General features: G+C 53.3%; 3 protein-coding genes across 8 annotated transcripts; 2 read left to right on the plus strand and 1 right to left on the minus strand.

The window, feature by feature from the left end:
- Positions 1 to 5997: 5997 nt before the first annotated feature.
- SBSN (suprabasin) lies at positions 5998 to 11104 on the minus strand (the record flags this gene model as incomplete). Of its 3 annotated transcripts, none has more annotated exons than XM_081031262.1 (5): positions 5998 to 6088; positions 6990 to 7034; positions 7141 to 7206; positions 8591 to 8836; positions 10730 to 11104. In XM_081031262.1, the coding sequence occupies 5 exons, from the start codon at positions 11102 to 11104 to the stop codon at positions 6065 to 6067; spliced, it is 756 nt and encodes a 251-aa protein (XP_080887388.1). In that variant the 3' UTR covers positions 5998 to 6064. The 3 variants fall into 3 exon arrangements, with proteins under 3 accessions (XP_080887388.1, XP_080887387.1, XP_080887389.1); XM_081031261.1 differs by having other exon boundaries at positions 8591 to 9811; positions 10622 to 11104; XM_081031263.1 differs by lacking the exon at positions 8591 to 8836.
- Positions 11105 to 15502: 4398 nt separating this feature from the next.
- On the plus strand, positions 15503 to 24159 carry GAPDHS (glyceraldehyde-3-phosphate dehydrogenase, spermatogenic; the record flags this gene model as incomplete). Its single annotated transcript, XM_081032385.1, has 11 exons — positions 15503 to 15569; positions 18326 to 18521; positions 19282 to 19378; positions 19544 to 19650; positions 21177 to 21267; positions 21369 to 21487; positions 21868 to 21949; positions 22261 to 22412; positions 22556 to 22718; positions 23760 to 23857; positions 23943 to 24159. The coding sequence occupies 11 exons, from the start codon at positions 15503 to 15505 to the stop codon at positions 24013 to 24015; spliced, it is 1245 nt and encodes a 414-aa protein (XP_080888511.1). The 3' UTR covers positions 24016 to 24159.
- A 199-nt stretch (positions 24160 to 24358) lies between these two features.
- On the plus strand, positions 24359 to 26212 carry TMEM147 (transmembrane protein 147). 4 transcript variants are annotated; one of them, XM_081032381.1, is made up of 7 exons: positions 24359 to 24543; positions 24612 to 24681; positions 25219 to 25278; positions 25365 to 25501; positions 25638 to 25722; positions 25813 to 25934; positions 26018 to 26212. In XM_081032381.1, exons 1-7 carry the CDS (start codon positions 24467 to 24469, stop codon positions 26139 to 26141), a joined length of 675 nt encoding a protein of 224 aa, XP_080888507.1. In that variant the 5' UTR covers positions 24359 to 24466; the 3' UTR covers positions 26142 to 26212. The 4 variants fall into 4 exon arrangements, with proteins under 4 accessions (XP_080888507.1, XP_080888509.1, XP_080888510.1 ...); XM_081032383.1 differs by having other exon boundaries at positions 24376 to 24543; positions 24612 to 24842; XM_081032382.1 differs by having other exon boundaries at positions 24382 to 24543; positions 24612 to 24893.
- The last annotated feature ends 1676 nt before the right edge of the window (positions 26213 to 27888 follow it).

The raw sequence follows: 27888 nt of genomic DNA on the forward strand, positions 1-27888 counted from the left end.
TTGGCCCTCCATGGGGACCCCAAGCGTCCAGAAAGGAGTGGCCATGACCCCGAGAGAGGTCATCAGAGTGTCTCAGCATCCTGGTGGCTCTTGGCTGAGAAAACTGGGTGTGGAGCAGGGTAGCAGGGCGGGCCAGCCACCCCCAGGGAATGAGTGGGAGGGAAAAACCTAGGGAGGGAGCAGCTGACCAAGGCACCCGTCCTGTTTACCTGTTCTGGAGGGAACATGTGTGTGAGTTCACAGCCTCCTGGGAGGACTGGGACTACACCAGCTCACCCCACCCACATCCCAGCCCCCCCAGGGGCCAGGGCATATAATATATAACTGACAAGGGAGAAGGATTCAGCACAAGGGCAGGAGCCCAAGGTCAGCAGCATGGTGCTGTCTCAGGTCCAAGCTCAGGACTAGAACTCAGGCATCCTCCCCGGGTCTCATCCCTGCCTAGTCAGGGTGGCTGTTGCTCTATTCCCAGAAGCCCCAGGTCCTCCCACCTGCCACTGTCTCATATCACTGCGATTCATCACCCAGTTAGGAGGGGCCAGTTTCCATCTACCTTTCTCAATGTCTCCTAGTCAGTCTCTCTCTCCACCCCAACACCCGCACCCCAACTTGTAACATTCAACACCTCTTACCATGTAAACACAATCCCTGTCTGTCCTCTGCAGCTCCCATTTCCCTGTTATTCCATCTCTGACTCTAATGATAATAATAATGGTGGTGGTAATAATAATAATGATTGCAGCTCCAGTTTATCAAGGGCTTTCTATGTGCCCAGCACTGGACTGAGCACTTTAAGGCTCAGACAGCCCTGGGAGATTGGTCTTGTTATTACTCCTTTTATAGACAGAGAACCTAGGTCTCAGGGAGGACATGGTGAAAGTGTGGTAAAGCCAAAGCCAAGCCCAGGCCTGCCTCACTCCTAAACCCGGGCTCCCGGCATTTTCTGTCATCTCACTGTCTCAGACTTCCCCCTGCTTTTCTTCTCTGGACAGAATTGGTTTGGGTTTTGCCCAGCCACCTTGTGGAAGGCAGGCAACAGGAGTAAAGCTGAGGCCTCCAGGATTGGTGATGGAGACCTTAGCTCCTGAGCCTGTTGCTTCCTACTCCCACAGGGCAGGACCACAGGCAGGATGGTGCACTTGCTGTCTCAGATGCTTTGCCACATTTCCCTCATGGGACACCACCTTCACAACGGCATGTATCTACCCTCACCATTCTCTATTACTAATATTTTTCTTTACGCCTGCTTACTTTCTCAATACATTTTAAGAGAATACTTTATATTGCTGCTGGAAGTGGAACGCCGGAATCACTTGCCCATAGATAGAAAGTACCAGAAAGCATAGTGAGAAGCAAACCATGGTATTACATTATAGATGGCTGCAGTTCCTGTATCTTCTTTGTTAGAAGGGGAGATGAGGAAGTACGAGAGAGATGTTCAGAAATGGAGTCTTCCTCTTTCACATAATCAGAAAGAATCAAAGAAAATTGAGAAAAGAGTAAGTTTCTCATGGGGTGGTGCAGTTATTTAAAGCCATGTTCACAAAACACCTAAATTCTCTCCTGCCACCAGCAGTCCCGTGTTCTACGTTCTGGGAAAAAACTGCCCTTAGACATCTCTGGACCTGAGGGGTTACCTCAAATAAGTCTTAAGGCATAGTTATGAAATACCTGTCGTGAGCCCAATAGAAGGTGGGGTGCTTTCACATGCATGATCTCATTTAATCCTCACTATAACTTCAAGAGGTAGACATTATTCCCATTTTACAGATGAGATAACTGAGGCCTACAGCTGTTGTACACAAGATTATATGTGAAAAGATCATGGTAAAATGCAGTTGTCAGAGTGTGAACCAAGTCTGTCTGGCTCCACACAATTTTTCTCCCACATCACCATGGCTCCCTTGTTTTGGACATAACAGCATCCACAAATCTGACATGCCCACGTCATGTCCAAGACCCTCTGATTTCAGTTTTTCTCTCCAGTTCACTTCTTGTTTATTCAACAGATGTTTATTGAGTCTGTGCCAAACCTGTTCTAGGCATTGGGGATACTGCATGGAACAAGATCATCAAAACCTCTCTCCTTGGGGAGCTCACATGCATTGTGGGGGAAATTGGACAATAAACATATCAGGCAAGGAGTGAGGGAATGGAGAAGACAGAGGGGGTATTTTAAATAGGGTGATCAGGAAAGGGTTCTTTGATACGTGACCTATGAACTGAGTCCCAAAGGAAGTGAGAGAATGGTCCAGGAGGACATCTGGGGATAGAGTATTCCAAGAGAGGGAATGGTAGTGCAAAGGCCCTGAGGCTGGAGCAGGCGGGGAAATGGGAGGAGTTGAAGTCAAAGAGGTAACCATTGTGAAGACTTTGACTTTTCCGGGCTTTGAGCTGAGGTCCGCTGTGATCTGGCTGGGGTCCACAGGGTTCCTCTGGGGAGCAGACTGTTGTGGGCAGGGGCGAGTACAGAGATGGGGAGGAGGCTTAGGAGACAGGGAGGCTGGAGGCTGGACTACGGTATAGAGAGGAGATGAGGCCCTGGGTCTGGGCAGTGTCTCTGCTCTGTCCTCTGCAGTCCTGGCTCTCAAGCAGACATCTTCTGGCTCACCTCGCCCACTGTGCCTAGCCCAGAGTCTATGTTGGAATCCTAGCTCCACCACTTACTAGCCACGATCTTAACCCATCAGTACAGCAGATTCCTTATCTGTAAGAGGGGTGAATGTGAGGATTAAATGAGGTGATCCTGCAAAGAGCGTAGAGCAGTTCCTAACACATGGGAGCACTCAGTATAGGTTCCTGCTAGTGTTGGGCATATGAATGCTGTTGGGTTGTTTTCTCGGCGTTGTTTAATTTTCAGACATACACACGCACCTCCTGAAGGGGCCAAATTCAGAAATTTATTTGTAAAGAGGACTGATTTTGAAGCAGCCCACTCTCCAAACATCCCAGGGCAGCACGCCGCCTCACCAACAGAGATCACCAGTGCTCCTGAATAGAGCCCATCCGTCACCACTTACGAGTTGGGTGGCCTCAGGCAACTCTCTCCCTTCTCTGAGCCTCAGCTCCATCATAAGGGGGATAATCATGGTACCTGCCTCGTGGGGAGGTTGTAAGGATGGAATGAATCATGTCTGTAAGTGCTTAACACAGACTTAGTAAGCACCTAATAAAGATGGCTGTGAGGGTCCCGCCCAAATTCCTCTCCCGGTTGTTCCACATCTGCAGAAACTGACCCCTCCCGCCTTTGTTACTCCCTGTCCTGGCTCCACCTCTCTGGCAGGTGCCTCCTCCTTGCTCACACTTATTCCAGTGCTTATCCCAAGTCTGCTCAAGCCACTAGCCTCCCCTCTCCTAGTTGCCAGCCATTTGTGCCTGGCCTTGAACTCTCCTTTTGGACCTCTTAGTCTACGGGAGAAATGGATATGAAACAAGAAAATCTATAACTACAAATTGTCATAAGCACAATTAAGAAAATAATCAGTGTGCTATGAGAGAGAACAAAGGTGGCCCTCTGTTCAGATTCGGTGGTCCAGTTAACTGAGACCTGAAGGGTGAAAAGGAGCCAACGTGGGGACGAGGGGCATGGAGGTGTGTGTCTCTGATTCCCCTTCACCCTTTTCACCTATTCCCCTACCCTTTCCCCTCCGGCAACCATCAGTTTAGTTTGTTCTTTGTATCTATGTGTGTTTTGTTTGTTCATTGGTTTTTCTTTTTAGATTCCACATGTAGTGAAATTGTACAGTATTTGTCTTTCTCTGTCTGACTTTTTTTACTTAGCATGATACCCTCTAGGTCTGTCCATGTTGTTGCAGATGGATAACTATGCATTAATTTTAAAAAGTGGGGAGCATAGAGAATATTCCTAGCAGAGGGAACAGCACTCAAGGCCTTGAGGCAAGAGTGAGCCATGCCTCTTTTACCCTTCAGAACCGGCTAAGCTCTTCTTTTCCAGAAGCCTCCCGAAATTGACCCCCATTTCCACTGATTTATCCCATATCTCTTTGGCAAACAAGCCCAGCAAGATAACATGCATAAGATAAAATCAATGAAAGCTTTTGCTTTATGAAAGGATGGTTTCCTTGAATATGCCCTTTTTAGCAAGGGACTCCTCCAGTCCGTACGTATGAAATAATGTCCAGCACAGATTAGACCCTTAATAATGTGTGCTAGGAATGAATGCTTCTGTTTATTAAAATGCAGGAAACAGGTGTCTGGAGTTTGCTTTGAAATGCATCAAAATGTATTGATCCGTGGCTAGAGGGATAGGTATGTGATGGACAGATGTGTGATAAAGCAAACATAATAGGATGTTAGTGGTAGAATCTTAAGTGGTGGGTATGCAGGTAGCCATTCTAAAATTCTTTCATCTTTCTGGTAAGTTCGAAATAGTTTCAAAATAAAATACTGCGGGGGGGGCGGGGAGAGAAGGAACATACGTGATAAAAATGATGGTATTCTACAAATAAGGAGGTGTCTGGAGCATCAGCTTTATGGTGGACATGCAGGCCCCTCCCCTCCCTGGTGTGTCAGTCAGTTCTTACTGATGCATTACTTTATATTTGTTTTCATTTTCCATTTACATGCCTCATCTCCCCAAGAAGCCTGTAAATTCCCCAAGGGCAAGAACACTGTCTCTTATTTTCAGTCCCACAACTGGTAGAATTTTGGAGCTGGAAGCTGTGTTTGCAGTCCCCTGCTGCAGACACCCGCCTCTGCTTTATACAGAAGAAAATTGTGGCCCCTAGAGGGGAAGTAAGCCGACAACAGGCACATGGTCCTGATTGGTATGCAGATCTCCCAGCAGCCAGGTCAGTGCTTGATAAGTGTTCTAGAGACTTTATAGGAAACTATGAAAGGTCAGGTTCTGGCAATAGACAGGCCGGCTGCATTCTCATGGGTTACCCCAGGCAAGTGCCTGGGCCCCTCTAAGCCTCAGTTTCCTCATCCACACAATGGGGTTCATCAGAGGATTTCTGCCTTTGAGTTGGGGAAGGAAGGCTTCAATGATTACAGAGCATGAACAACTCTTCACACAGGATCTGGAACCTAGTAAGCGCTCGATATATAGTAGTTGTTGTCCTGATTCCTCTGGGCTTTGAGTCATCCACAGATTGAAAACTGGGCCTCTGGGTCACCATTCCTGTCATTGTAAAGAGGCCCTCCCTCCTGTCATCAGTGTGCCTTCCCCCTGAGCCTTTGGTCCTCCTCCCTCTGAGAGGTACTGCCACAGGTATCCCTTTCCTCTCTCCTTATTCACTGATTCCCCTCCCTAAGGATGGCAAACAGGGAAAGACCTGTGTTTTTTTCAGAATATCCCTTGTAGCTCTTAGGCCATTTATCCCTCCACTTACTAACTGTGTAGCTTTGGTCATGTTTCTTAACCTGCGCAAGTGTCCACGTGCTTCTCTATAAAATGGGACAGTAACAGTACCTCTTACCTAACTGGGTGGTTGGGAGGTTTTAGTGATGTCATGCTCCCTGGCAGGGAGCCTGGCATGCCTAAATTGCACAAGAAACCCAAGTGATCATTGTTACTCCTCTGGTACCACATCCCTTGAATGAGGACGCCACCCCCTTGGGTTACCCCTAGGTTCCTGCCATCTTTTCCCTTGTGCTTCTGCCCCCACTACTGTCCTGAAGTGGCTTCCTCACCCCCCCACTCCACCCCCCACCCCCACATCCCCGCAATGATGCTCCTCCCAGTGCCCCACACAAACTTTGCACACTGGTGAAGTATGGTGTCCCTATAATTATTTCCCTCTTAGATCTGATCAGCCTGAAATCTCCAGCTCAACCGTTTCTGTGCATCAGACCCCCCAGCTACTTCAGCCAAGGAGCAAGAAGAGAAATGACAAGCCTCCCGACGACCCCTCCAGGGAGCACATGGACCATGATGAAAGTATGGTGTGTTGTATTTATTCACAAATCTCAGTACAGTTCCCTTAGGGACTCCAGAAGTCTACCTGCCCACCCCCCCACCCCCCACCCCCACTCCTCCAGGTCATTTCAGCTGATAGGACAACAGGAATGTCAGTCTGCTCAGCAAGGCCAGTGCATTAGTTTAGGGCATGATGTTTGCGACGCTCTGAAAGAGAGAGAGAGAGAGGGAGGGAGGGAGTAAGTACAGGGTATGCAGTCGTGAGGGGACCGAGACCTTTGCACTCACGCCCCCTAGAGAAATGAAAGGGAGACTGACCACTGGCCCCGGGATGACCTGTGTTCTGGGGAATGTCTTAAGGAAGCTGGCACCTAGATTGAAGAAGAATAAAGAGCCAGCCTTCCCAGGCAGAGATGCCAGGGGCCTCTGTAGGAACCGAGAAGCCTTGTGTGTTTTGCCTCAGAGGATCCCTGCCACCCCCATAGTCTGGGAATAAACAAGGTGTGCCTTTGGGTTCCAGGCACCGTCTACAGAGCAGCTACCACCCCCTCACCCTGCTGCCTCAGCCTCAGGCAGCTGAGGTATTCAATGCAAAGAGGAGAGCTAGGACTTGACTTTGGGCCCAGAGTGAGAACCAGGATCCCACAGGAGCCTTTATACGAGGGGTGGGGAGTTTGTCAACCAGGAAAAGGATAGAGCTACCAGTTCCCACCACCCATGTATTGCTGCAAGAGTGTTCCCTGAGGCTTGAGATAGGGAGGGAGTCAGAGCGTAAATGATGAGGAGAGATGGTGGGCACAGGAAGGAGACAATCTCAGCAGCACCTCCCTTGCTCTCAGATGCACACGCTCCCCTGGAGGTCTTCTCTGCTAGCCTATGTTTGCCTCGGTGGGAATGGGAAGCACCCAAAAGATTAAAGCAGGATATGAAAAGTAAAGAGCCGGTGAAGAAAGAAAGGGAAGAGCAGAGCTGGGAAATATGTTGGATGGTCTCAGAAAGGCTGAGTCTGACCGCAAGGAAGTTGTCGGTGAACAAGCAATGGGAAGGGAGAGTGTACAAATATCTCCCAAGATGGAGAGCAGAAATCTGAAACCATGTGGGCACTCACCCTCCACAGAGCTGGAAAGTTGATGAAGGGCTTGTTGACCGAAGCCTGGAATTCAAGGACGAGAGGGTCAGTCCCCAGCCCCTGTCCCACCACCATCCTAAGAGGGCCTCCCCTCCCCCACCCTTGGGTCTCTGCTGTGCTAGGGACTTACTCCAGATGTTAATGTTGTGGTTGCGCCCCCTCCGTGATGGCCGGTGGATCCGTCTTGGTGAGCGCCCTGTGGACAAAGCCCAGACCATCATTACAACCCCTCAGTCCTTGAGGGTCTTCCAAGTTCCTCTTCCCTAATGGCTGCCTACTCTCTGGGGTGAGTAACCCCTGTTCCCTCACTGTCCAAAAGGAAAACCCAAAAGCCTTGTTGCCCTGGAAAATATGTGGGAGATGGGAAGAAAAGCCAGGAAGGATATTTGCCCATACTGACGAGTCGTCCCCCAATTCCCTTTTATTTTAGTTAATGAGATGCTCTCAGTCACTGAGAAGGGGCCTGATTGGAAAAGGAACCCAGAGGACCCACACAAATACCAGGACCATAGATAACCTGAGCTCTGATCCTAAATCTACCCCTTCTGCACACACTCGAGCCTGCTAACTGGGGTTGATCCTGGTATTAGTCTTTAATCCTGTCCCCAGACACTCAGCAGTGCCTCCCTGCTGCTGCTGCTATCAGCCTGGAATCCTAAAACAAGCCTTACCTGGTGAATCCTGCCATCTGACTCAGAGCCCTTTTCTCTACCATGCACACTTTCTACATAGTCTCTTCCTCCCCACCCACTATACCCGGCTCCCTGCCTGGCAGCCAATGCGGTTATGGGTTTTGAGGCCTGGGACAGTCCTCAAGGTGGTGTCCCAAAGACTCCTCATGGAGATTGGAGAGTGGGGAAGTGAGGCAGGCACGAGTTAGCCTTCTATTCCCCAAGCCCCTCCTTGGTGCCAGTTCTGCTGTGCATGGCGCTGCTTGCCTCTCCTGCCCTCTGTTATCTGGTCCCTCTACATAAATGGGGATCAGAAATCCTCCAGCAGACCTGCTCTGATGGGGCAGTGTGGAGAAGAGAAAGAACCCTCACCTGTGATTTCCCAAAGCTGTGTGCTGGCCATAGGACCTTGGCAAATCCCCTTAAACCTCACAGAGCTTTGGTTTCCTTATCTGAGAAGCAGCCTCCTCACCCTGACTACCTCAGAGGCTTGTTATGAAAATTAAACAGAAAAGAGCTCATCTCCAAAAGTATTCCTTATGATCACTCTGAAGCTTTCTGTTTTCTCAACACTCATTTTGCTCCCACTGTAATAGATTTTGGCTCAATAACTGTTTCCTGCTTCCCAGGAGAGGCTTCTAGACCTCCATAATTAGGAGGGCAGCTCCGTGAAGGTGGGGCTAGGTCCCATTCACACTGGCTGGTATAGGGCTTTGTAGATAAGATGGCTTGATCCATCTGACCAGCTGACCATCAGTTCCTTTGTAAGGAAGAAGGAGAGGAAGAAGGGGGGCACGATCGTATAGCTACCTAGGCTTCTTTCCCCCTGTGAGGGTGACCTAGGCTCTCCAAGGGTTTAACGTCTCCCCCCCAGCCCCTCCCCCCATGTCCCCGCCCCTGTTCACCTACATTCAGCAGCTGGGAGGCCTCCTTGCCGGCTTGGTTGACCCCATTATGAGCATTCTGCTGCAACCTGTCCACCTCCTTCCCGGCCTGGCCAGCAGCATGGTGGATACCTTGGCCAAGTTTCTCCGCTTCCTTTCCAGCCTGGCCAGCAGCGTGGTTGACCCCTTGGCCAAACTTCTCTGCCTCCTTCCCGGCCTGGTTGACCCCATCGGTGAACCCATGGACCACTTTGTCTGCTTCCTTTCCAGCCTGTTCAATGGCATGGTGAACTCCCTGGCCAAACCGCTCCACCTCCTTCCCAGCCTGGCTGACCCCAGGATGGACACCTTGGACTATTCTGTCTCCCTCTTTCCCAGCCTGCCCTGCGGCATAATGAACATCCTGGCCAAACCGCTCCACCTCCTTCCCAGCCTGGCTGACCCCAGGATGGACACCTTGGACTATTCTGTCTCCCTCTTTCCCAGCCTGCCCTGCAGCATAATGAACATCCTGGCCAAACCGCTCCACTTCCTTCCCAGCCTGGCTGACCCCAGGATGGACACCTTGGACTATTCTGTCTCCCTCTTTCCCAGCCTGCCCTGCAGCATAATGAACATCCTGGCCAAACCGCTCCACCTCCTTCCCAACCTGGCTGACCCCGGGATGGACACCTTGGACTATTCTGTCTCCCTCTTTCCCAGCCTGCCCTGCGGCATAATGAACATCCTGGCCAAACCGCTCCACCTCCTTCCCAGCCTGGCTGACCCCAGGATGGACACCTTGGACTATTTTGTCTCCTCCCTCTTTTCCAGCCTGCCCAGCAGCATGGTGGATTCCCTGGCCAAACTTCTCAGCCTCCTTCCAGGCCTCATTAATTCCATGGTGAACACCTTGGCCAAATTTGTCTATCTCCTTCCCAGCCTGCCCTGCAGCATGGTGGATCCCCTGGCCGAACCTTCCTGCCTCATTCCCAGCCTGCCCGGCAGCATGGTGGACCCCCTGCCCAAATTTCTCAGCCTCCTTCCAGGCCTCATTAATTCCATGGTGAACACCTTGGCCAAATTTGTCTATCTCCTTCCCAGCCTGCCCTGCAGCATGGTGGATCCCCTGGCCGAACCTCCCTGCCTCGTTCCCAGCCTGCCCTGCAGCATGGTGGACCCCCTGTCCGAACCTTCCTGCCTCGTTCCCAGCCTGCCCTGCAGCATGGTGGACCCCCTGGCCGAACCTCCCTGCCTCGTTCCCAGCCTGCCCTGCAGCATGGTGGATCCCCTGGCCGAACCTTCCTGCCTCGTTCCCAGCCTGCCCTGCAGCATGGTGGACCCCCTGGCCGAACCTCCCTGCCTCGTTCCCAGCCTGCCCGGCAGCATGGTGGACCCCCTGGCCGAACCTTCCTGCCTCATTCCCAGCCTGCCCGGCAGCATGGTGGATCCCCTGCCCAAATTTCTCAGCCTCCTTCCAGGCCTCATTAATTCCATGGTGAACACCTTGGCCAAATTTGTCTATCTCCTTCCCAGCCTGCCCTGCAGCATGGTGGACCCCCTGGCCGAACCTCCCTGCCTCATTCCCAGCCTGCCCTGCAGCATGGTGGACCCCCTGGCCGAACCTCCCTGCCTCATTCCCAGCCTGCCCTGCAGCATGGTGGATCCCCTGGCCGAACCTTCCTGCCTCGTTCCCAGCCTGCCCTGCAGCATGGTGGACCCCCTCCCCAAACCTTCCTGCCTCGTTCCCAGCCTGCCCTGCAGCATGGTGGATCCCCTGGCCGAACCTTCCTGCCTCGTTCCCAGCCTGCCCTGCAGCATGGTGGACCCCCTCCCCAAACCTTCCTGCCTCGTTCCCAGCCTGCCCTGCAGCATGGTGGATCCCCTGGCCGAACCTCCCTGCCTCATTCCCAGCCTGCCCTGCAGCATGGTGGATCCCTTGGCCGAACCTCCCTGCCTCGTTCCCAGCCTGCCCTGCAGCATGGTGGATCCCCTGGCCGAACCTTCCTGCCTCGTTCCCAGCCTGCCCTGCAGCATGGTGGATCCCCTGGCCGAACCTTCCTGCCTCGTTCCCAGCCTGCCCTGCAGCATGGTGGACCCCCTGGCCGAACCTTCCTGCCTCACTTCCCGCCTGGTTGGCCCCATGATGGGCCCCCTGAATCACTTTGTCTGCCTCCTTCCCAACCTGTCCAGCAGCGTTGTTGACCCCATGGACAAACTTCTCGGCTTCTTTTCCTGCTTGTCCGACGCCACTGTTGATTCCATGGGCTACCTTGTCCAAGCCGTGGTTGAGCTCGTTGACTCCCCTGTCCAGCTCCTTGCCGGCCTGGCTCCCCAAGTGGCTAAGTCCATTAAAAACTTTCTCCACTTCCCTTCCAGCTTGAGTGATTCCGTTATTGATGCCTTCCAGGGCCTTGCCCACCTCTCTCTCTGCATTGCTCAGCCCTCGGTTGATTCCTTCAATGACCTTCTCAAGGGGGTCATTAGTGGCCGCCCATCCAGGCAGGGCCCCCAATAACAGTAGGAGGGAGCAGGAGCTGATCAAACTGGCGAGATGCATTGTGTTGGGAGGGTGGCAGGATGCAGAGAGGAGCCAGTGAAGCAAAGCTTCTATTTATCCTCTGCTTCCCTCCCTATTCTCCACCCCTCATGACTCAATTACCCCTGTGAGGCACTGATTTGGTCCCCAGTCAGGGAGGTATTTCTCAGGGAGATTTGGTGTTGAGCAATGAAGAGGAGGAGGAAGAGAGGGTGAGTCATGAATGGAGAACACTCACATGGCATCTTTGCTCCTTGCCCAGTTCGGGCCCTCCACCCGAGCCCAGATGTTCCCTCCCAACCACCTCCTCTTTTCATTCCTCACCCACTAGCCAGGCCTCCTCTCTCCCAACCCCACCTTCAGTCATCCCGCATCCATGGTTCCTCAGCATCTTCACTCCTCTCGGGATCTAAGGATCCAGCTTCCCCCGGACTGAAATTCTAGAACGATGAGAGGTGCAGTCAGCATGAAGGAAGCACTCTCGGGAAAACGAGGCAGTAATTAGACCTGGTTCTTACTGTTCTTGTTGACCTTCCCCCCAAACTTACTGTCCTCTAACCACACGGGACTTCTCCTTCCTCCTCAAACACACCAAGCTCATTCCTGCCACCTGGCCTTTGCGCTTGCTGTTCTGTTGGAACATGGCATGTTCCTCCTCATTCTGTTTGTGGCTCAAATGTCACCTTCTCAAAAACCCTTCCTTGTCCTTCCCCCATGTATACTCTGTAATATCGTCCTTTGGTTTTTATAGCACTTACCACAATCCAAAATTACCTTTTTAATTGTCTGTCCCACCTATCAGATTATAACCTTCCAGAGGACAGAGCCTTTGTCTGTGTTGGCTACTGCTACATGCTCAACTCCGAGAACATTGCCTGGGATTCAGTAAGTATTTATTGATTGAACCAATGGATGGATTAGAAGCAGCCAAGCAGGCTCAGATTCAAGACTGAGCCTGAATCTCAAGAGTCTCAACGTGCTGAGAGGGAAGAGTGCCTGTGTCCCTAGAGCAGCCTAGGGTCCCTTGGGGAGGTTTGTAGAGTTTGGAGCCAGGATCACATTCTTACCACAGAATCCTGCCCTCCTGCCTCCCAGCCCTTGGGCAAGGGCAGGGGGCTGACTGCCATGAGCTGGGACAGGACGCAGTGTCTCCTGAAAAGCCGGTTGAGGCAGCCCTGGGGAGGGGCTGAAGACCTGGGGCAGCAGGAGACTGTCAGCCAGAACCTGGGCTGGGGGCCAGGAGCTCATTCTTCCTGCCCTCCTCCCCCTGGAGATGCTTAAGTCACAACCTGAAACCCCAGGTGTTGACATGGTGGCTCTGGTTGGACGGGGAAACAGCTGAGAATTTGGCCTCGGTGTGAAGAGGAATATCACAAGGGCAGGTGGTGGCAGAATCTGTGGCAGAATATCTATCTGGAGCTAGTTTAGAGGGAGGCGGAGACCAGAAGGATGAGAGCCCGTGGGTGGGTACAGCTGGGTGCAGGGGTGAAAGATATTTGGGTTTTGGTGCCAAGGGGAAAGACTGAGAGAGGGGGTGGAGGTGGGATTGTTAGTGGGAAGGCCAGGCAAGGAGGAATGTGCAGGGTGTGAGCGAGTGGGGGTGGCAGAGTTATGTGTGTGGGTGCCCAGGTGTGGTGAGAATCTGCACGTGTTTTCAGGCTTTGCTCAACCAAGAGCAACAAGGCCCACTCCCCTTGAAGGACCCAGGGTTTCACCTCAGATCTTGGACACTTGGCTCCACCCAGAACCAGGCATCCCAGACCCGGAGGCCCGGGAGCTTCTGCCTTCTCTGGGTTCTGCCTTCTCTGGGTTCTGCCTTTACAGGGTGACTAATTGTGCCACCTCTCCACGACTGAACTCATCAAATCTGGTTCCCAGTTTCACGCTCCAGGGACAAAACCAAGTCGCTGGGCAACCTCAGGTGTGGCTTTTCTGCCCTGTCCAGTGCCTAAATGAGGGAGTGTCCTGTGCCAGGAGATTGCTGGGTGGGGAACTCCAGAATCCTAATCCGCGCCAAGGTTGACAGGTGGGGTTTAACCATTACTCTTTCCACCCTTCTCTCTGCCCCATCCTTCTATCTTCCGTCAGCCCGTGTCCCTCTCTGCAGTGCTGCATTCCCATTGGCCACTCTTTGATTCAAGACTTGGGCATCTGTCTCTGTGAGATTGGCCTTGTGTTGTCCTTTCTTTGCCACCCTCTGCTGGTCTTGGTAACTTGGCTGTGCTGCTTTCCTAGAGTGAATGGAGAAGCTTTCGGGTGCTGTTCCATCACAGCCCCTCAAAGCACTCCCAAGAAGTTTGCGATCCAAGCACACGCAGTGTGCTTGCGAATCCATGGGACCTGCCCAGAGCCTCTGGTTAGGATCTGCAACACTTCCTGTAGACTGGCAGATATTTGTTTCCGATGCTTTTTGGCAGATCTTGCCATAAAATCATTAGGAGCAGAGTCATCCTTTGGAGGATAGATCTTAACTCTGTCTCTTCTCTTGTTATTAGCCTACTCAGATTTGTCCTTTCTTTTTGTACCAGTTTTGATCCTTCATATTTTCTAAGAAATCCTTTAATTACACCGAGCTTTTCATATCTATTATTGTAAAGTTGTACAAAATCAGTCCCTTTTCAGTTCTGGTTTGGTGGTGTGGTCTTTTGTCCCCCCTGGATTCTACATGTTAAATTTATCTCCCTTTGTTTACTATCTTTTTTTTCTTCCTCTTTTTGGCCTTGGTTTTTAAAATCTCCCCATCTGTACACCCAATTTATTTTCAGTTGCACCTCTCCCGGGCCATCCGAGCAGGAAGGCCTCACAGCAGGTACTTAGCAAATGGAGTTCCCATGGAGGTTTGGGGAAGGAAGAGGTTATGTCATTCTGCCCCTTCTTGCTTCCACACCTCTCTCTGGGATGGTGACTCCTTCCTGGCCCAAACCTTCACTCCCCCAAATCTGTGTGTCAACTGGCCCTCCAGGTAAAGGTACCTGCCTGTGAGTCACAGGTGTGCAAGCAAGCCCCCACCCCCAGTGCTTTAGGTGCAAGGAGCCATCTGTCCATTTGTTCTTCTTCAAACGTTTATGGAACCCTGCTTTGTGCCAGGCACAGTTCTAGGTGCCGGAGGCCCAGCGGTGAACAAAACAGACAAGAACGCATGCCCTGTGGGGGAGACAGTGAACAAGTAAATCAAAATGACAAACTACATGGGCGGATGGGTGGCTCAGTTAGTTAGAGCGCGAGCTCTGGGCAATGGGGCTGCCGGTTCAATTCCCACATGGGCCTGCAAGCTGCGCCCTCTGCAACTAGAATGAAGTCAATGAGCTGCCGCTTAGCTCCCAGGTGGCCAGATGGCTCAGTTGGTGGGAGCGCGTGGGCTCTCAACCACAAGGCTGCCGGTTCGACTCCTGCAAGGGATGGTGGGCTGTGTCCCCCTGCGACTAACTATGGCAACTGGACCTGGAGCTGAGCTGCACCCTCCACAACTAAGATTGAAAAGACAACAACTTTACTTGGAAAAGTCCCGGAAGTACACACTGTTCCCCAAAAGAGTCCTGTTAAAAAAAAAAAAAAAAGACAAACTACATGAAAAGCCACAAGGAAAAGAATAGGGTGCTGTGAGAATATGGCCTGGAGGTTGCCTTAAGATTGGAGATCGGAATAAAACTCGAGGAGGTGACATTTATTTATTCATTCTAGTATTATTTATTGAGTGCCAAACAGTCTTCTAGTCAATGGGATATAAAACTGATGAGGCTGACAAGCACGCTGCCCTCCCAGAGCTTGGTTTAGTGGGCAGAGACAACTGGTAATGACACAAATGAATAAACAAGATGATTTTTTAGAGAGAGACATACGCTGTGAGGAAAACAAAAATAACAGAGAGTGTAATCCTGGAGTCGTTTTGGCCCAGTGTAACATCTAAGCCCTGATGGGAGTCAGACTAGGCTTCCTGGAAGGTGAGTACATTGAGGGGGCGGAGGTGATGGCAGATAGTGACTGAAAAGAAAACAGGAAGAACTTCAGATGGGGAGTCAGGAGGGCCTCTCTTAAAGGGTGGCATCTGAGAGAAACCAAGAGGCAGCCAGCCAGGGAAGTCCTCATCAGGGCTTCCAGGCATAAGGGAGTAGGGGGACGATGGGAGGGGGGTTGTCAGGGAACAGCAGGGAGCCCGTGTGCCTAAGGAAAGAGAGGAGAGAGGAAAGGGCTTTGAGGACCAGTGTGAAAAGCTGGATTCCATTCTAGACGCCAGTGGTGGCCTTGGAAGAGTGGTGCACAGCAAGCAGACGGCACACGCCTCCACTGGATGGGCCTTCGCGCCACCGCCTCTGTGACGTCACTGGGCACTGTGACAGGACGGCAGGGAGCTCCGGCCTCACCTCTTAGTAACATCTCGGCGGGTCCCTGGGCAGCTGGGGCATGAAACTGTAGGAAACCATGCCGAAACGCGACATCATCGTCGCCAATTTCACCGTTCTCCAGCTGCTGCGACCACCATGCCAGGGTGAGGGAGGCGAGGGAACTCCCTCGGGGAGGGAAAGGGAAGGTGGTCAAGGAGCAGCGCTCGCCGGATCGGATCTCCCTTCCGCGAGCGTCCGCGAGGGAGGGGACAGGAGGCGCCCGGAGCAGCTTCCCTCCACTCTCACCCCTGTCGGCCCCCGGGTTTGTTGGCAAAGTGGTTTCTATGGCCTTGGTGGTGGGGACGGGACCCCCCACCCTCAGCGTGGGCTGTGCGCCGCTCGCGCGCGATGGAAGGGTAAAAGCAGCGGCCGGGTTTCGAGTGGACAGGTCTGAGCACAGTCGCGGGCGCTTGAGAAGCTCGGCGAGCTGGGTTTCCCATCACTTTGATGCTCCTGTGGATACGTGCAGAAGGGCCGCTTGGGGTTGATGGGCTTTGTCCTCCATCCACCGCGTCCGTCCCGTATTGCACGAAGCGAGGACACTTACACAGCCAGGGCCGTGCCAAGCGCTTTACTAGCGTTTGCTCAGTGAAGCCTCACAACCACCTGGCGAGGCCTATGTGTTCACTGTCCCTATTTCACGGAGCCCAAGCCACTTCCCTGGGCCTCTCCCACGGGAATAGTAGAGTTGAGACTTGGAGTCCCTGCTTGTAGCCCTATTCACCCAGCCGGAGGTGCACACACACCTCAACCAGATGAACCCAGGTCTTCGAACCCAGGTCTTCGGGAGGGCAATCCGCATTCCCTCGAGCCCTTCTCACTGGACGTGGGCGAGGGCAGCCGGGCGTGAAGGGCCTGCCCGGGACGGGGCGGGGCGTGGCTTCAGGAGACTAGAGACCCTGCAAGATGCAGCATCAGACAGCGTAAGGGCTATGAACCCCCTTGCTGCTCGACACTTGCTCTGTGGCCTCGGGCCTCGGTTTCCCCTCTGTAAAGTGGATTTGTAGCGCATGCCTCACTGGATTCTGTGAGCCGGTGCAGGTGGAGCTCAGCACAGCACCTAGCTCGTGGTGGAACGCAGGAAATGGGAACAGTCATTTTAATAGGTTGAGAGCGCGCCTGTGCCTTTCACCTACCAGGTGATGCTTCGTTGCTGAAGCTCCTTCGGGCTAGATCTTCCTAGCGCAGCAGCTTTTCTCCAGCTCCTACACACCATCCCTAGAGTGGAGGAGAGAGAGGAAAGCTGGGGGAAGCTGGGAGAGGACCACCTGAGTTTTCTTTTGAAAGGTCGCCGAGTGGGCTCAGAGCCCCACTATTAAGCCAGGTAGACAAATCTCCCGCTCTTGTGATATCAGAAACAGAACCCCAAGGAATGCAAACATCCTTAAGGTCACCAATAACCAGGGGATCTCTGCCACCAATAAACACTAATATTTTTATGAACTTGTGCTGCAACTGGAACCACCCACTTTCCAGCCTCAGGCCACAAGGTCTGTGGCAGCCCAGAGAGGTCAGGGAGACAAGAGGCCAGCTGGCCTCTCACTCCTAGCCGTACCACCTCCCCGGTGCTTTTGATTCTGGTACCAAACGCAATTCCCACCTTCATCCTCCAGCCTCTCTCCAATCCCTTCTCTCTCCCTTTCCACGTGAACACTTAGTATTGGACTTCCTCTATAAAATCAGCACCTACTGGGCCGTGAGATCTCACTGAGTCCTCACAGAAGCCCCAAGTGGAGGGTCAGATGTGATGACAGAAAACAGGCCAGAGAAATTCCTTAACTTGCCCAAGGCCACACCGTGGGTAGGTGGCTAAGCCAAGGCTGACATCCAGGTCTGATCCCCAAAATGAAACCCTCTGCCAGGCAGGCCCCATGACTACTGTCTCTACATCTCCCCTCTCCTCAAGCTCTCATCTGCAGCTCAAGTAACACACCTCCAAGCACAAGGGTTTTAAAATACAGTATGGGAGTGCGAATGTGTGGAGAGGCAGAGGCAGACCAGGTTTCTATTTGTTTCGTATGTCATGATACACCTATTATTGCCTAAACTTCTCTGAGGATAAGAATCACCTGGAATGCTTGTTAGAAACAGGAGCTTTGAGACTCAGTGCAGACCTATTGAGTCAGATTTCCCTAGGAAAGGCCTTCATTGATGTGTATCAGAACATTGGGCTACATCAATTATCAGACAATCTAGGAAAAGATCTTTGAAATACTAATGTATGTGGAATATTCCCAGACTCTTGTGATAAGCACTACATACAGTAGTACCTTGGTTTTCGAACTTCTCCGTTGATGAACATTTCAGTTTACAAACGCCGTAAATTTTATGGATCTATGGCATCATTAGATAGTAAAATTCATGCTAAATTTGCAGTTTGGGGGGTTGATTTTAAAGATCTGGAATGGACTAATCCATTTTGCATTACTTTCTATGGGGAAACCATGCCTCGGTTTTCAAACATTTCAGAACTCAAACGGTCTTCCAGAACGGATTACGTTCGAAAACCGAGGTACCACTGTATATTACTTCATTTAATCCTCATAAGGACCCTCTGAGTGCTATTATCTCCATTTTACAGAGGAGGAAACTGAGGCACAGAGAATATCAACCCAAGCAATTGTTAAAAATACATAGTACTTTTAATTAAATTAAAATCCACAGGGAAGTGCCCTGGCACTGATATTTTAAAGCAAGTCCATCCCCTGCTCATTCTGTGAATCAGGTAGGTTTGGGAAACAATGGGCTAGACTGGTGGCCACTAGGGGCCAGAAACCAGCAACAGGTTCTGGGTGGCAAAGATGGTTCATTTCTCTCACCGTGATGATGCAGTTCATTGCCGTCCCCATTCCCCCCACAGTGACCAGAGCACCACCCCCACAGGAGACCAAGATTGAGGCAGAGCCGGAGCCCCAACCTGAGCCTGAGCCTGAGCCCCAGCCCGAGCCCGAGCCTGAGCCCCAGCCTATCAAGGAGAAAGTTCCATCTCCTCCACCTACTCCACCTCCTCCCTCTAAGGTTCCTGTGGTTCGAAAACTGACTGTCGGCATCAATGGGTGAGTAGGTCCTGGCTCCTGAGGCCTCCCTGAAGGCTTAGAGTGCAGCTGGTTACCACATTGCTTACCATGAGTGCTTTCATTCTGCCCACCCTGGAGAAACAGGGAAAAGGTAGAGAGGACTCACATTCTAGTGGGAAGACAACAATCAAATAAAGGACACGAGTTTGGGGATGTGTGTTATGACCAGTATGGAGTACAATAATACAGGAGAGGGCAGTGTTTTGTTAGCTGAGGTGCCAGGGAAGGCCTCGGGGAGTGAGTCCTGAGTGAGAGCCGTGCAGCAAGCAATGGCGCTGGGACACAGGTGGCAGGTCAGTGTGCAAAGGACAGGCAGGAAGTCATTGCATCTGGTGTGAAGCAAGCAGGGGAGAAGAGGAAGGAGTCTCGTGGAAAGCGGGCAGGCGCCTGGTAGGCCATGGGAAGGAATTTGCATCTGGTTTAACTGATAGAGTCATGGAGGTTTTAGGGCCAAGAGACATAATCTGACCTGAAATTTTACAAGATCCATCCAGCTATGTGGTTAGGAACGGGGCAGAGGATGGATAGGTGAGAAAGCAGGAAAATCAGTTAAGAGGCTGGCGAGATCATCTGGGCAAGGTGACAGTGGCCCACGCAGGGCTGGTTGCCCTCTTCCCCCAGACTGAGTCCTACCCAGTCCCCTTGAGAGGCCTCCTGTGACCCCCTTCTTTCCCATCCCTTCCTCTGCCTGCTGGCCGAGGATGCTGAGGACAACCCCACAACCATTGTCCCTGAACAGATTTGGACGCATCGGTCGCCTGGTGCTGCGTGCTTGCATGGAGAAGGGCGTGAAGGTGGTGGCAGTGAATGATCCATTCATTGATCCAGAATACATGGTGAGCAGCAGGCAGAGGGTAGGATTGGGATGAGGAGGGGGTTCAGAGGAGCTCTCCAGAAGGCTCCCAGCTGCAACGTGGAGCCTTCCCCAAGGCGAGGACTCCTTAGGGATGTTCACTCCCCCACCCGTCACCCAAGACTAGGAGCCATTCTGTCTCTCACAGGCGTACATGTTTAAGTATGACTCCACCCACGGCCGATACAAGGGGACTGTGGAATACAAGAGAGATCTGCTGATGGTCGATAACCAGGAGATCAGTGTCTTCCAGTGGTAAGGGCTGCTGTCTAATGCAGGCCTGCAACACATTCATGGAGGGGCTGTAGAGATAATGAGGATGGGCTCTGGGTAGACTCGGCACTTCCTTGAAGAACGAATGCAATCCTCAAAACAGGTCCCAGGGCAGGAAGGCAGGATCCATGATGGCCCAGGGGAAAGGTCTGGGGTCTCCTGGGGTGCCACGCCTTTGCCCCATGCCAACTCAGCAATTACTGCAGAGCAATTTGTTGAAGAGCCCCCACGAACTTGGAAGGCAGCAATGGGGGAGTGGGGGGAGGGCCTCAGAGAAATGCTAGTTGGGCCAGATGATAGAAAGTGTGGCCTGACAGAGCAGATGACCAGGGAGAACCATGTGTGGTGGCTCAGGGAGAAGCAACTCATTTATTCATTCATTCATTCACTCACTCACTCACTCACTCTAGCAGTGCAGCCAGTACAGATCCTAGGGCCAGCCTGCCTGTGCTCTCAGCCAGCTCTGCTTCCTACCCCTTCACCTCTGCCCTGGCACTGGCTCTTCTGAAGAATGCCAATAGTAACAGTGGTTCTTCCTCAGGCCGTGAGGGTAAAATGAGTTCAGTACAGGTAAAGCACTTAGAAAATGGGCACATGGCAGGTGTCCAGTAAAGGTGTAGGACGGCTAATAACAAACATTGACTCTATCCCTCTGGGGGGAGCAGGCTCAATGATAAAGGAAATAGCCCTGCTGCCCAAGAGTGGTCTAGAAGAGAGACAGGCGCTAACAAATAATCACAAAAGCAAACACTGCAGTTGTACGCTGAACGCTTTGAGAAAAAAGACTAGCCAAGTAGAAAACAGCAATAATGCAGATGTTTAATATGTTTCAAATACAAACATTTGATAAAACTTCAAGTAAAAATGTAAATATACAAAATGGGAAACAGAAAAGCTCTTTACCTTCCTGATGTAAACGACTGGCCACTGTGGACCCCAGGGTGGCCTCAGGCTGCAGTTACACCGCCCCGCCACCCCCACTGCTCTCAGGATGTAGTGTCTGTCTTGCCTAGGAACTTGTCCAGCCTCTGGCAAGAGGCTCCCTGGTGTAGAAGCTGACTGGTACCGACAAGGAGGGCATGGAGAGCTGTGCTAAGGTTGCCAGGGCAGGGGACCAGAAGCAACGAGAGCCCTCCCCCTCGCGGGGTTCACATTCTACACAGCATAGGTAGAAAGGGCATGACCTGCTTGGGAGTAGTCAGGGACGGTCCCCTGGGGGCGAGGAGGGGAGTGGTGAGACCAGAGTCGGGGAGGTGGCAGCTTGTACATTCCCAGACATAACAGGTGTGGTGGTGCAGTGAAGGAAAGTGGCCCACAAAGGGGGTCTGGGATGAGAGGGAAGACCAGCAGGGTCAATTCCATCTGAGACAGCGAGGTATGTGTGGAGAACAGATGGTGGCAGGAAGGAAGGTGTCTGGGCAGCCTTTTGACCAGTAAAGGCCATGGGCTACGGACTAGGAAGGTGAGGCCGTGCCAGGGGAGACTGACAGTGCTGCCACCCTCCACAGCAAGCAGCCCAGAGACATCCCCTGGAACTCCGTCGGGAGCCCCTTTGTGGTGGAGGCCACAGGCGTGTACCTGTCCTTAGAGGAAACTTCCGTAAGTGGGAGAGGTGCCCAGGGCTGGCAGGCGGGGGGGGGGGGTAGCACTCAAAGCACCTCCTGAATTCATGACACTAGTGCTGTTTCCTCCTTCCCTAGAAACACATTGAGGCAGGTGCCCTACGTGTGGTCATCTGCGCACCCTCACCTGACGCACCCATGTTTGTCATGGGGGTGAACGAAAGGGACTATAACCCTGGCTCCATGAAAATCGTCAGGTAATGGGCAGCAACATGAAAGTGTGTGGAACCCAGAGGACATGGCAGCCTGTGATGGAGAGGGATCAGACTCACCCGCCCCCACCCCGACCCCCACTAGAACCCTGGTGCTTCTTTCACATTGATCTGCTTCTCCTTCCCAAAGTCTTCATAGCCCCGTGTGAACATTACTTTAAAACTGTTAGAAATGCACGACTTCTAGAGAACAAGGAGCTTCCCCCAGTTGCAGCTCTGGTGCCTCCTTCAGTCTGAAGACATCCCCAGTGATCCCTCTCATCCCGACGTCACAAAACCAGGCCTACGAGCATACCCCCAAAGTGAGGTGGAGGGGTGGCTCTGCAACTTTCCTTACAATGCCCTTGCTCACTGGCCTGTTTCAGCAATGCATCCTGCACCACCAACTGCCTAGCCCCCCTCGCCAAGGTCATCCATGAGCGATTTGGGATCGTGGAAGGATTGATGGTGAGTTGGGAGAGGGTTGGGCCAGGATGGATGGCAGGGAAACTCCACCTCTTCCTCCAGGACTTGCTTAGTGTGTGGAGTCAACAGGAAGAGACTGGTTTCAGGAGGAGAGGCCCACTAGTGATGAAATCTTGTAAAATACTGTGCAACTCTCAGGCAAGCCTGGACCCTGGCCTGCAGGTGCCCCTCCTGTGGTCTGTGGTGGTGGCCCCGCCAGCCTCCACACCTGGCTCACCACCCCAGGCCTGGGGGAAAGAGGCATGGGAGCTTACGAGCAGGAAGGCCTCACCTCAGTCCACTTCTTTCCCAAGACCACAGTCCATTCCTACACCGCCACCCAGAAGACAGTGGACGGGCCATCAAAGAAGGCCTGGCGAGATGGACGGGGAGCCCATCAGAACATCATCCCAGCCTCCACAGGAGCTGCCAAGGCCGTGGGCAAAGTCATCCCAGACCTCAAAGGGTATGAGGGTGGAGGGCATACTCCAGGAGGGCCAGATTGGCCTCCAATCCTTGAGGTGTCTATTGAGGGGAAAGTGGAAGTGAAGGGGGATGAACGGAGAAGTCCCTGGGTTCTGACTCCCACTCCAATGTGGGATTCTCCAGGAAGCTGACGGGAATGGCGTTCCGGGTACCAACACCAGACGTGTCTGTCGTGGACCTGACCTGCCGCCTGGCCCACCCTACTCCATACTCAGCCATCAAGGACGCCATAAAAGCAGCAGCCAAGGGGCCCATGGCTGGCATCCTTGCCTACACTGAGGATGAGGTAGGGGCTAAGGAGAGGGGACTCTGGGAGGAGCACTCTGGGACGGGAACGTGACTTTCCACTTGCCAAGGAGCTGCATGCAGTGTATCAAGATAGGAACTGCAGGGCTGGGCTCTCCCTGCATCAGAATCTTTGCACTTCCTGCTCCCTTTGGTCTGGAAAGCTCTTCCCCCAGGTGGCCATATAGTCTGTCCTCACCTCCTCCAAGTTTCTACTCCAGCCTCCTTCCTCAGCAAGATGTTCTTTTTGTGGCCCTTTTCCTTACCTGAAATTTCACTTTGTAGTCACTGTTGGTCCTGCTAACATGTGCACTGCAAGAAAGCAAGGACTTGGGCACTCTTTTTACATCCATAGTTCCAGCCATCTTCCCAGGGCCTGGCACACAACAGGTACTCAATACATGCTTAGTGAAGAAGACAACAGATCCCATTTTTCAACACTTGCTCATGGCCAGATGCCTTCCCTGTGAGGAGTGGATGTCACTGTCCCTTTACTCCCAGTAGTGTCATCTCTGGTGCTGTCTTCCTGCTTTAGCTCCTGCAGGTCCACCCTCACACCGCCACCGGGACCTCTTGTCTTAACAAAACCAGATCACGGCCTCCCCAATGCTGCAAAGCTTCCCGTGGCCTTCCACCACACCAGGGTCAAAATCCTCCGAGCCCCTGTGCTGCAGCCCTTCCACCCCAGATACTGCTGAGGGCCTGACTTGGCCAGCCCCTCCTAAGTCATCCAGATCCAGCCTCCACGCCTCCCCTCAAGGGCCTCTGTGCCAGCCACTCCAAGTACCTGCATTATTCCCAGAAAATGACACTTACTGGTGCAGCATCAGGGTGTCTGTGGCCTGTGTCCTTTGGCCACTCCCCCACCAGCAAAGCCCCCATGTGCCTTCCTCAGACCTCCTCCCCAGAGCCTGGACACAGTGGGGCTCCCGTCAAATACTATAGATGAATGGATGGCCAATATGCCTAAGAGTCAGAGCCTGAGCTTTTGGAGGTCCTGGCTCTGCGACCCACACTTACCTTTGAAATTCTGACAACGCAGGTTGTCTCCACGGACTTTGTCACCGATACCCACTCATCCATCTTCGATGCTAAAGCCAGCATCGCCCTCAACGACAACTTCGTGAAGCTCATTTCCTGGTAAGGAGGAAGAGGTCAGAGAACGTGGGGGGAAACGGGGGGTGATCGGGAGGGATGCCCTGGTCACTCTGACCCCCCTCCCCAGGTACGACAACGAATACGGGTACAGCCACCGGGTGGTGGACCTCCTGCGCTACATGTTCAGCCGAGACAAGTAAAGCAAGACAGCCCCACCTGTGCTTCCCCGACTTCACCGGCCAGAACCTCTACTTCTCGTTCCCGCCCTTGGCTCCCCAGGAAAGAGGCCCGCGCCACCGGGCCACCAGTGAAATAAAAACGAGAGTGCTCACAGCTGCACCCCGTGTGTGCGCCTCGTATCTCTGCAACGTTCCCAGCGGGGTCAGTCCGCGATCGAGGCCGGCCCCACCCTTCCTCCCGCGGCCGGCACCCACGGGCCGGGCGCCGAGGCTCCACGCCGGCCCCGGAGGGAGCGCCGGCCCGCGCAGGCTCCGGCGGCCGCGCTCGGCGCCGCGGCGGGGCCCGTGACGTCATGCGCCGGCGCCGCGGACTCCGCTCCCAGAAGGCCGAGCGCGCTGTGGCGGAGGCTGCGGGCCCGGGCCTGGGCGCCGGGCCGGGAAGGTGCAGAGCGGCGCTCCGGATGCCGGCGCCATGACCTTGTTTCACTTCGGGAACTGCTTCGCGCTGGCCTACTTCCCCTACTTCATCACCTACAAGTGCAGCGGCCTGTGAGTGCGGGGCGGCCGCGGGGCGGGGGGCGCGGGCCCGGGCGAGCCCTCACCGCCCGCTCCCGCAGGTCCGAATACAATGCTTTCTGGAAGTGCGTCCAGGCTGGGGTCACCTACCTCTTCGTGCAGCTGTGCAAGGTGAGGGCGCCCGGAGCCGCACGTCTGGCTCCCAGGCTCGCCAGAGCCAGGACTCCTCTCCACCCAGATGCCCCGGTGTGGGACCGGCCTCAGCACGGGCGTGGGGAAGCTGCAGAATGCACGGAGAAGACGGCCTTTGGAGGGGTGGAACCGGAGGAGAGGTCTCCAAGCAACTTTTGCATAGCTCTTTTAGCAAAATTGAAAAATCACGTGTATGGTTCAGAAAGGTTTTGTATGCTTAAGAGCTGCTAACCCCGCCACACACACACACACACCTTGGTGCTGCTAAGGCTGCCTGGGCGGCCCGGCGAGGCACCCCCAGACCTGACCCTGATCCCCTGTAATCACAGAAAATCTTCCTGCCCCTCCCCTCTCTCTCCACCCGTCCTTATTCTTGCTCCCAGCTGATGGTCCCTTCTCCACATGAGTCCCCCAGCGTCCCAGTGTGCCGTCCTCCATGGACACCCTGACTTCCCACAAAACTGACATAGTTTAGCCCCCTCATCTTGAGGTGACCTCTCTGTTTTCTGTTCTCAGATGTTGTTCCTGGCTACTTTCTTTCCCACTTGGGAAGGTGGCATCTATGACTTCATTGGGGTAAGTGGGGCAAGGGAGGAGGGAAGGAGTGCAGGAGTGGGGCCCCCTGGCCCCTGCGCTTACTCAAGTCTCATCCTGACCCGCAGGAGTTCATGAAGGCCAGCGTGGATGTGGCTGACCTTATCGGCCTCAACCTTGTCATGTCCCGGAACGCCGGCAAAGGGGAGTACAAGATCATGGTTGCTGCCCTGGGCTGGGCCACAGCCGAGCTCATTATGTCCCGGTGTGTACAGCCGTCTGGAGCCCAGATTCCTGAGAAAGGACAGCTGGGTTTCAGGGAGTTCTGGAGGGTAGGGGCTCAGATTCTGGGTGCTGAGGGTTTCTGGGTACTGGAGAATACCTCCCTTTGCCTTCTCCAGTTGCATCCCCCTTTGGGTTGGAGCCCGGGGCATTGAGTTTGACTGGAAGTACATCCAGATGAGCATTGACTCCAACATCAGTCTGGTATGCATTCCTACTTTCCCATGTACACCTGTTTTGCTGGCGGTGGTACTTCTCCCCCAGGCCTGGCCCTGACTACCTGCCCCCTTTCAGGTCCATTACATCGTCGCCTCTGCCCAGGTGTGGATGATCACGCGCTACGACCTGTACCACACTTTCCGACCTGCAGTCCTCCTGCTGATGTTCCTCAGCATCTACAAGGCCTTTGTCATGGAGTAAGCTGGGTGGGGTTTAAAGTTCGGTGGAAATGGGGGTGGGTTATCTGTTCTCCTTTCCTCACTGTAATGTTTCCCCATAGGACCTTCGTCCACCTTTGTTCCCTGGGAAGCTGGACAGCACTGCTGGCCCGAGCAGTGGTGACAGGGCTGCTGGCCCTGAGCACCCTGGCCTTGTATGTCGCCGTTGTCAACGTGCACTCCTAGGCTTGGTGTCCCAGACGTTCACATGCCTTTCCTTCTCTCCAGGTTTTAGTAAAGTAAACAGTATTTGGAAAGTTGTTTCCGCTTCTATCTGTCTCTGGAACTATCTACCAATACAGTGTTCACCTGTGTCCCAGAGCCAGCTGGACACGCTGGGAAACTAACAGGCCCTGATTTGTCCTGTGTCCCTGGAGCAGATCCGCAGCTCCTTGTTTTCCCGGGGTAGACTGAGGGCTTGAAGTAGATGATCTTTGAGCAGTGGCAGAGACCAGGGCCCTCAGATAGCAAGTGATAGAGAGGAGCTAGAATCCAAGAGAGGGTTCTTGACTTCTCACGGTCTCCACCTGGCCCTCTCCCACACAGGCCCTTCCCTGGCTGGTCACCTCCTAGATGCCTGACACTACTCTTCTCCATTGATCCACCCATTATATGTCAGCCAAGGGGATCGATCCAAAACCCCAGTCCTACTAGTTCACCCTCCCTGCTTACAACCATCGAGGGATCCCTGCTGCAGAATGAATAGTCCAATCACGACCTCTGGAGCACACTTTTGTGATTCTGAGCTCCTCGGTGCTTTGACTCAGTTCTGTGGCCCTCAGATCAAATCCTGGCCTGAGTCTTCAGTGGGGAGCTGTAGCCAAATAGAACATTTGAACCCCACAATTTGGATTTTTCCTGGCCGCCACTCTCCCCACCCCAGCCCTTCCTTGGTCCAGTGGGGCCAACTCCCTGCCCCATTCCCCGCCCCCTTCCTGAGAGGGATGTAAGAAGCAGGGGTTTGAATATCATGCTTAAACTCCACCTTGATACAAATCCTGCTCACTCAGGAAAGGGATCCCCAGCCCTGGTGTTCCCGGTGGGATTCCCAGGGCATGGGATAGGGCAATTGCCCCCTTCCTCCCTCCCTCCCTCCACTAGACTGTTGAGGTCTTGCCATAATGTTATTTAACCCTGGGCCTAGGAAAGCACTAAGCACAGCTTTGTTCAGCTCTGGTATGACAGTCTTGGTGTTTTCTGAGGGGGTATTTACCCTCGGATGGGACAAACACCATCTACCCCACTTTCTCATTGCCCTAGTGAATACAGATTCCACAGGTGTCTTAGGGAAAGAGCAAGTGATTTATTGGTCACCCTGACTGAATTGAAAAGGGAGTAGACCAGGCACGCCCCCAGCCCAGGTGGGTAGATATGTAGTGGAGTCACTTTCACCCACACCTCCATCCCATGCACCATCTAGCCTTTGTCACATATTGGGACAAGTGAAGTTTGCAGAAATTATTTGACAGCTGTTTGCTGAGCAGGAATCAGATTCAGGCCCTTGCTAATGGCCAACTGTCTGAAGTAAGCTTTCATGGGGCTTAGACCAGAGTGGTTGGTGCTGAGGTAGGGGAGTATAGGCCAGAGGGATCAGGGTTGTAATGGGTGAAGCCCGGTCAGAGTAGTAGGACTGATGAGGTAGACTACAATGATTAATTAGGGCTGTGGTGGAAAAACAAGGGGCTGGCGGGCCCAGAGGAGTCACCTGAGGGGCAGGCTGAGCTCTCTGGAAGAGGAGGTTGGGCTGAGACCTGAAGGATGACTCGGTGGGGCAACGAGGAGCAAAGCAGGTGGCAAGGCCTGTGTAAAGGCCTTGAGGTTGCAGAAAGGGCCTGGCATTTCCAGTAAAACATAACTGGTTGGAACAAGTTCAAGGGAGCTTGCGAGATAACAGAAATCAGCAGGGGCCAGATTGCAGAAGGCTCTCAGTGCT

Source organism: Rhinolophus hipposideros, assembly GCF_964194185.1.
Source record: "Rhinolophus hipposideros genome assembly, chromosome: 21".
Taxonomy (NCBI): Eukaryota; Metazoa; Chordata; class Mammalia; order Chiroptera; family Rhinolophidae; genus Rhinolophus; species Rhinolophus hipposideros.

Excerpts from the sequence above, each read along its gene's own strand:
- TMEM147 (XM_081032381.1), top strand. The coding sequence starts at position 24,467 with ATGACCTTGTTTCACTTCGGGAACTGCTTCGCGCTGGCCTACTTCCCC. Across the intron at positions 24,682-25,218 it reads TCTTCGTGCAGCTGTGCAAG|ATGTTGTTCCTGGCTACTTT; the intron begins GTGAGGGCGCCC and ends TTCTGTTCTCAG. Across the intron at positions 25,723-25,812 it reads TTGACTCCAACATCAGTCTG|GTCCATTACATCGTCGCCTC; the intron begins GTATGCATTCCT and ends GCCCCCTTTCAG.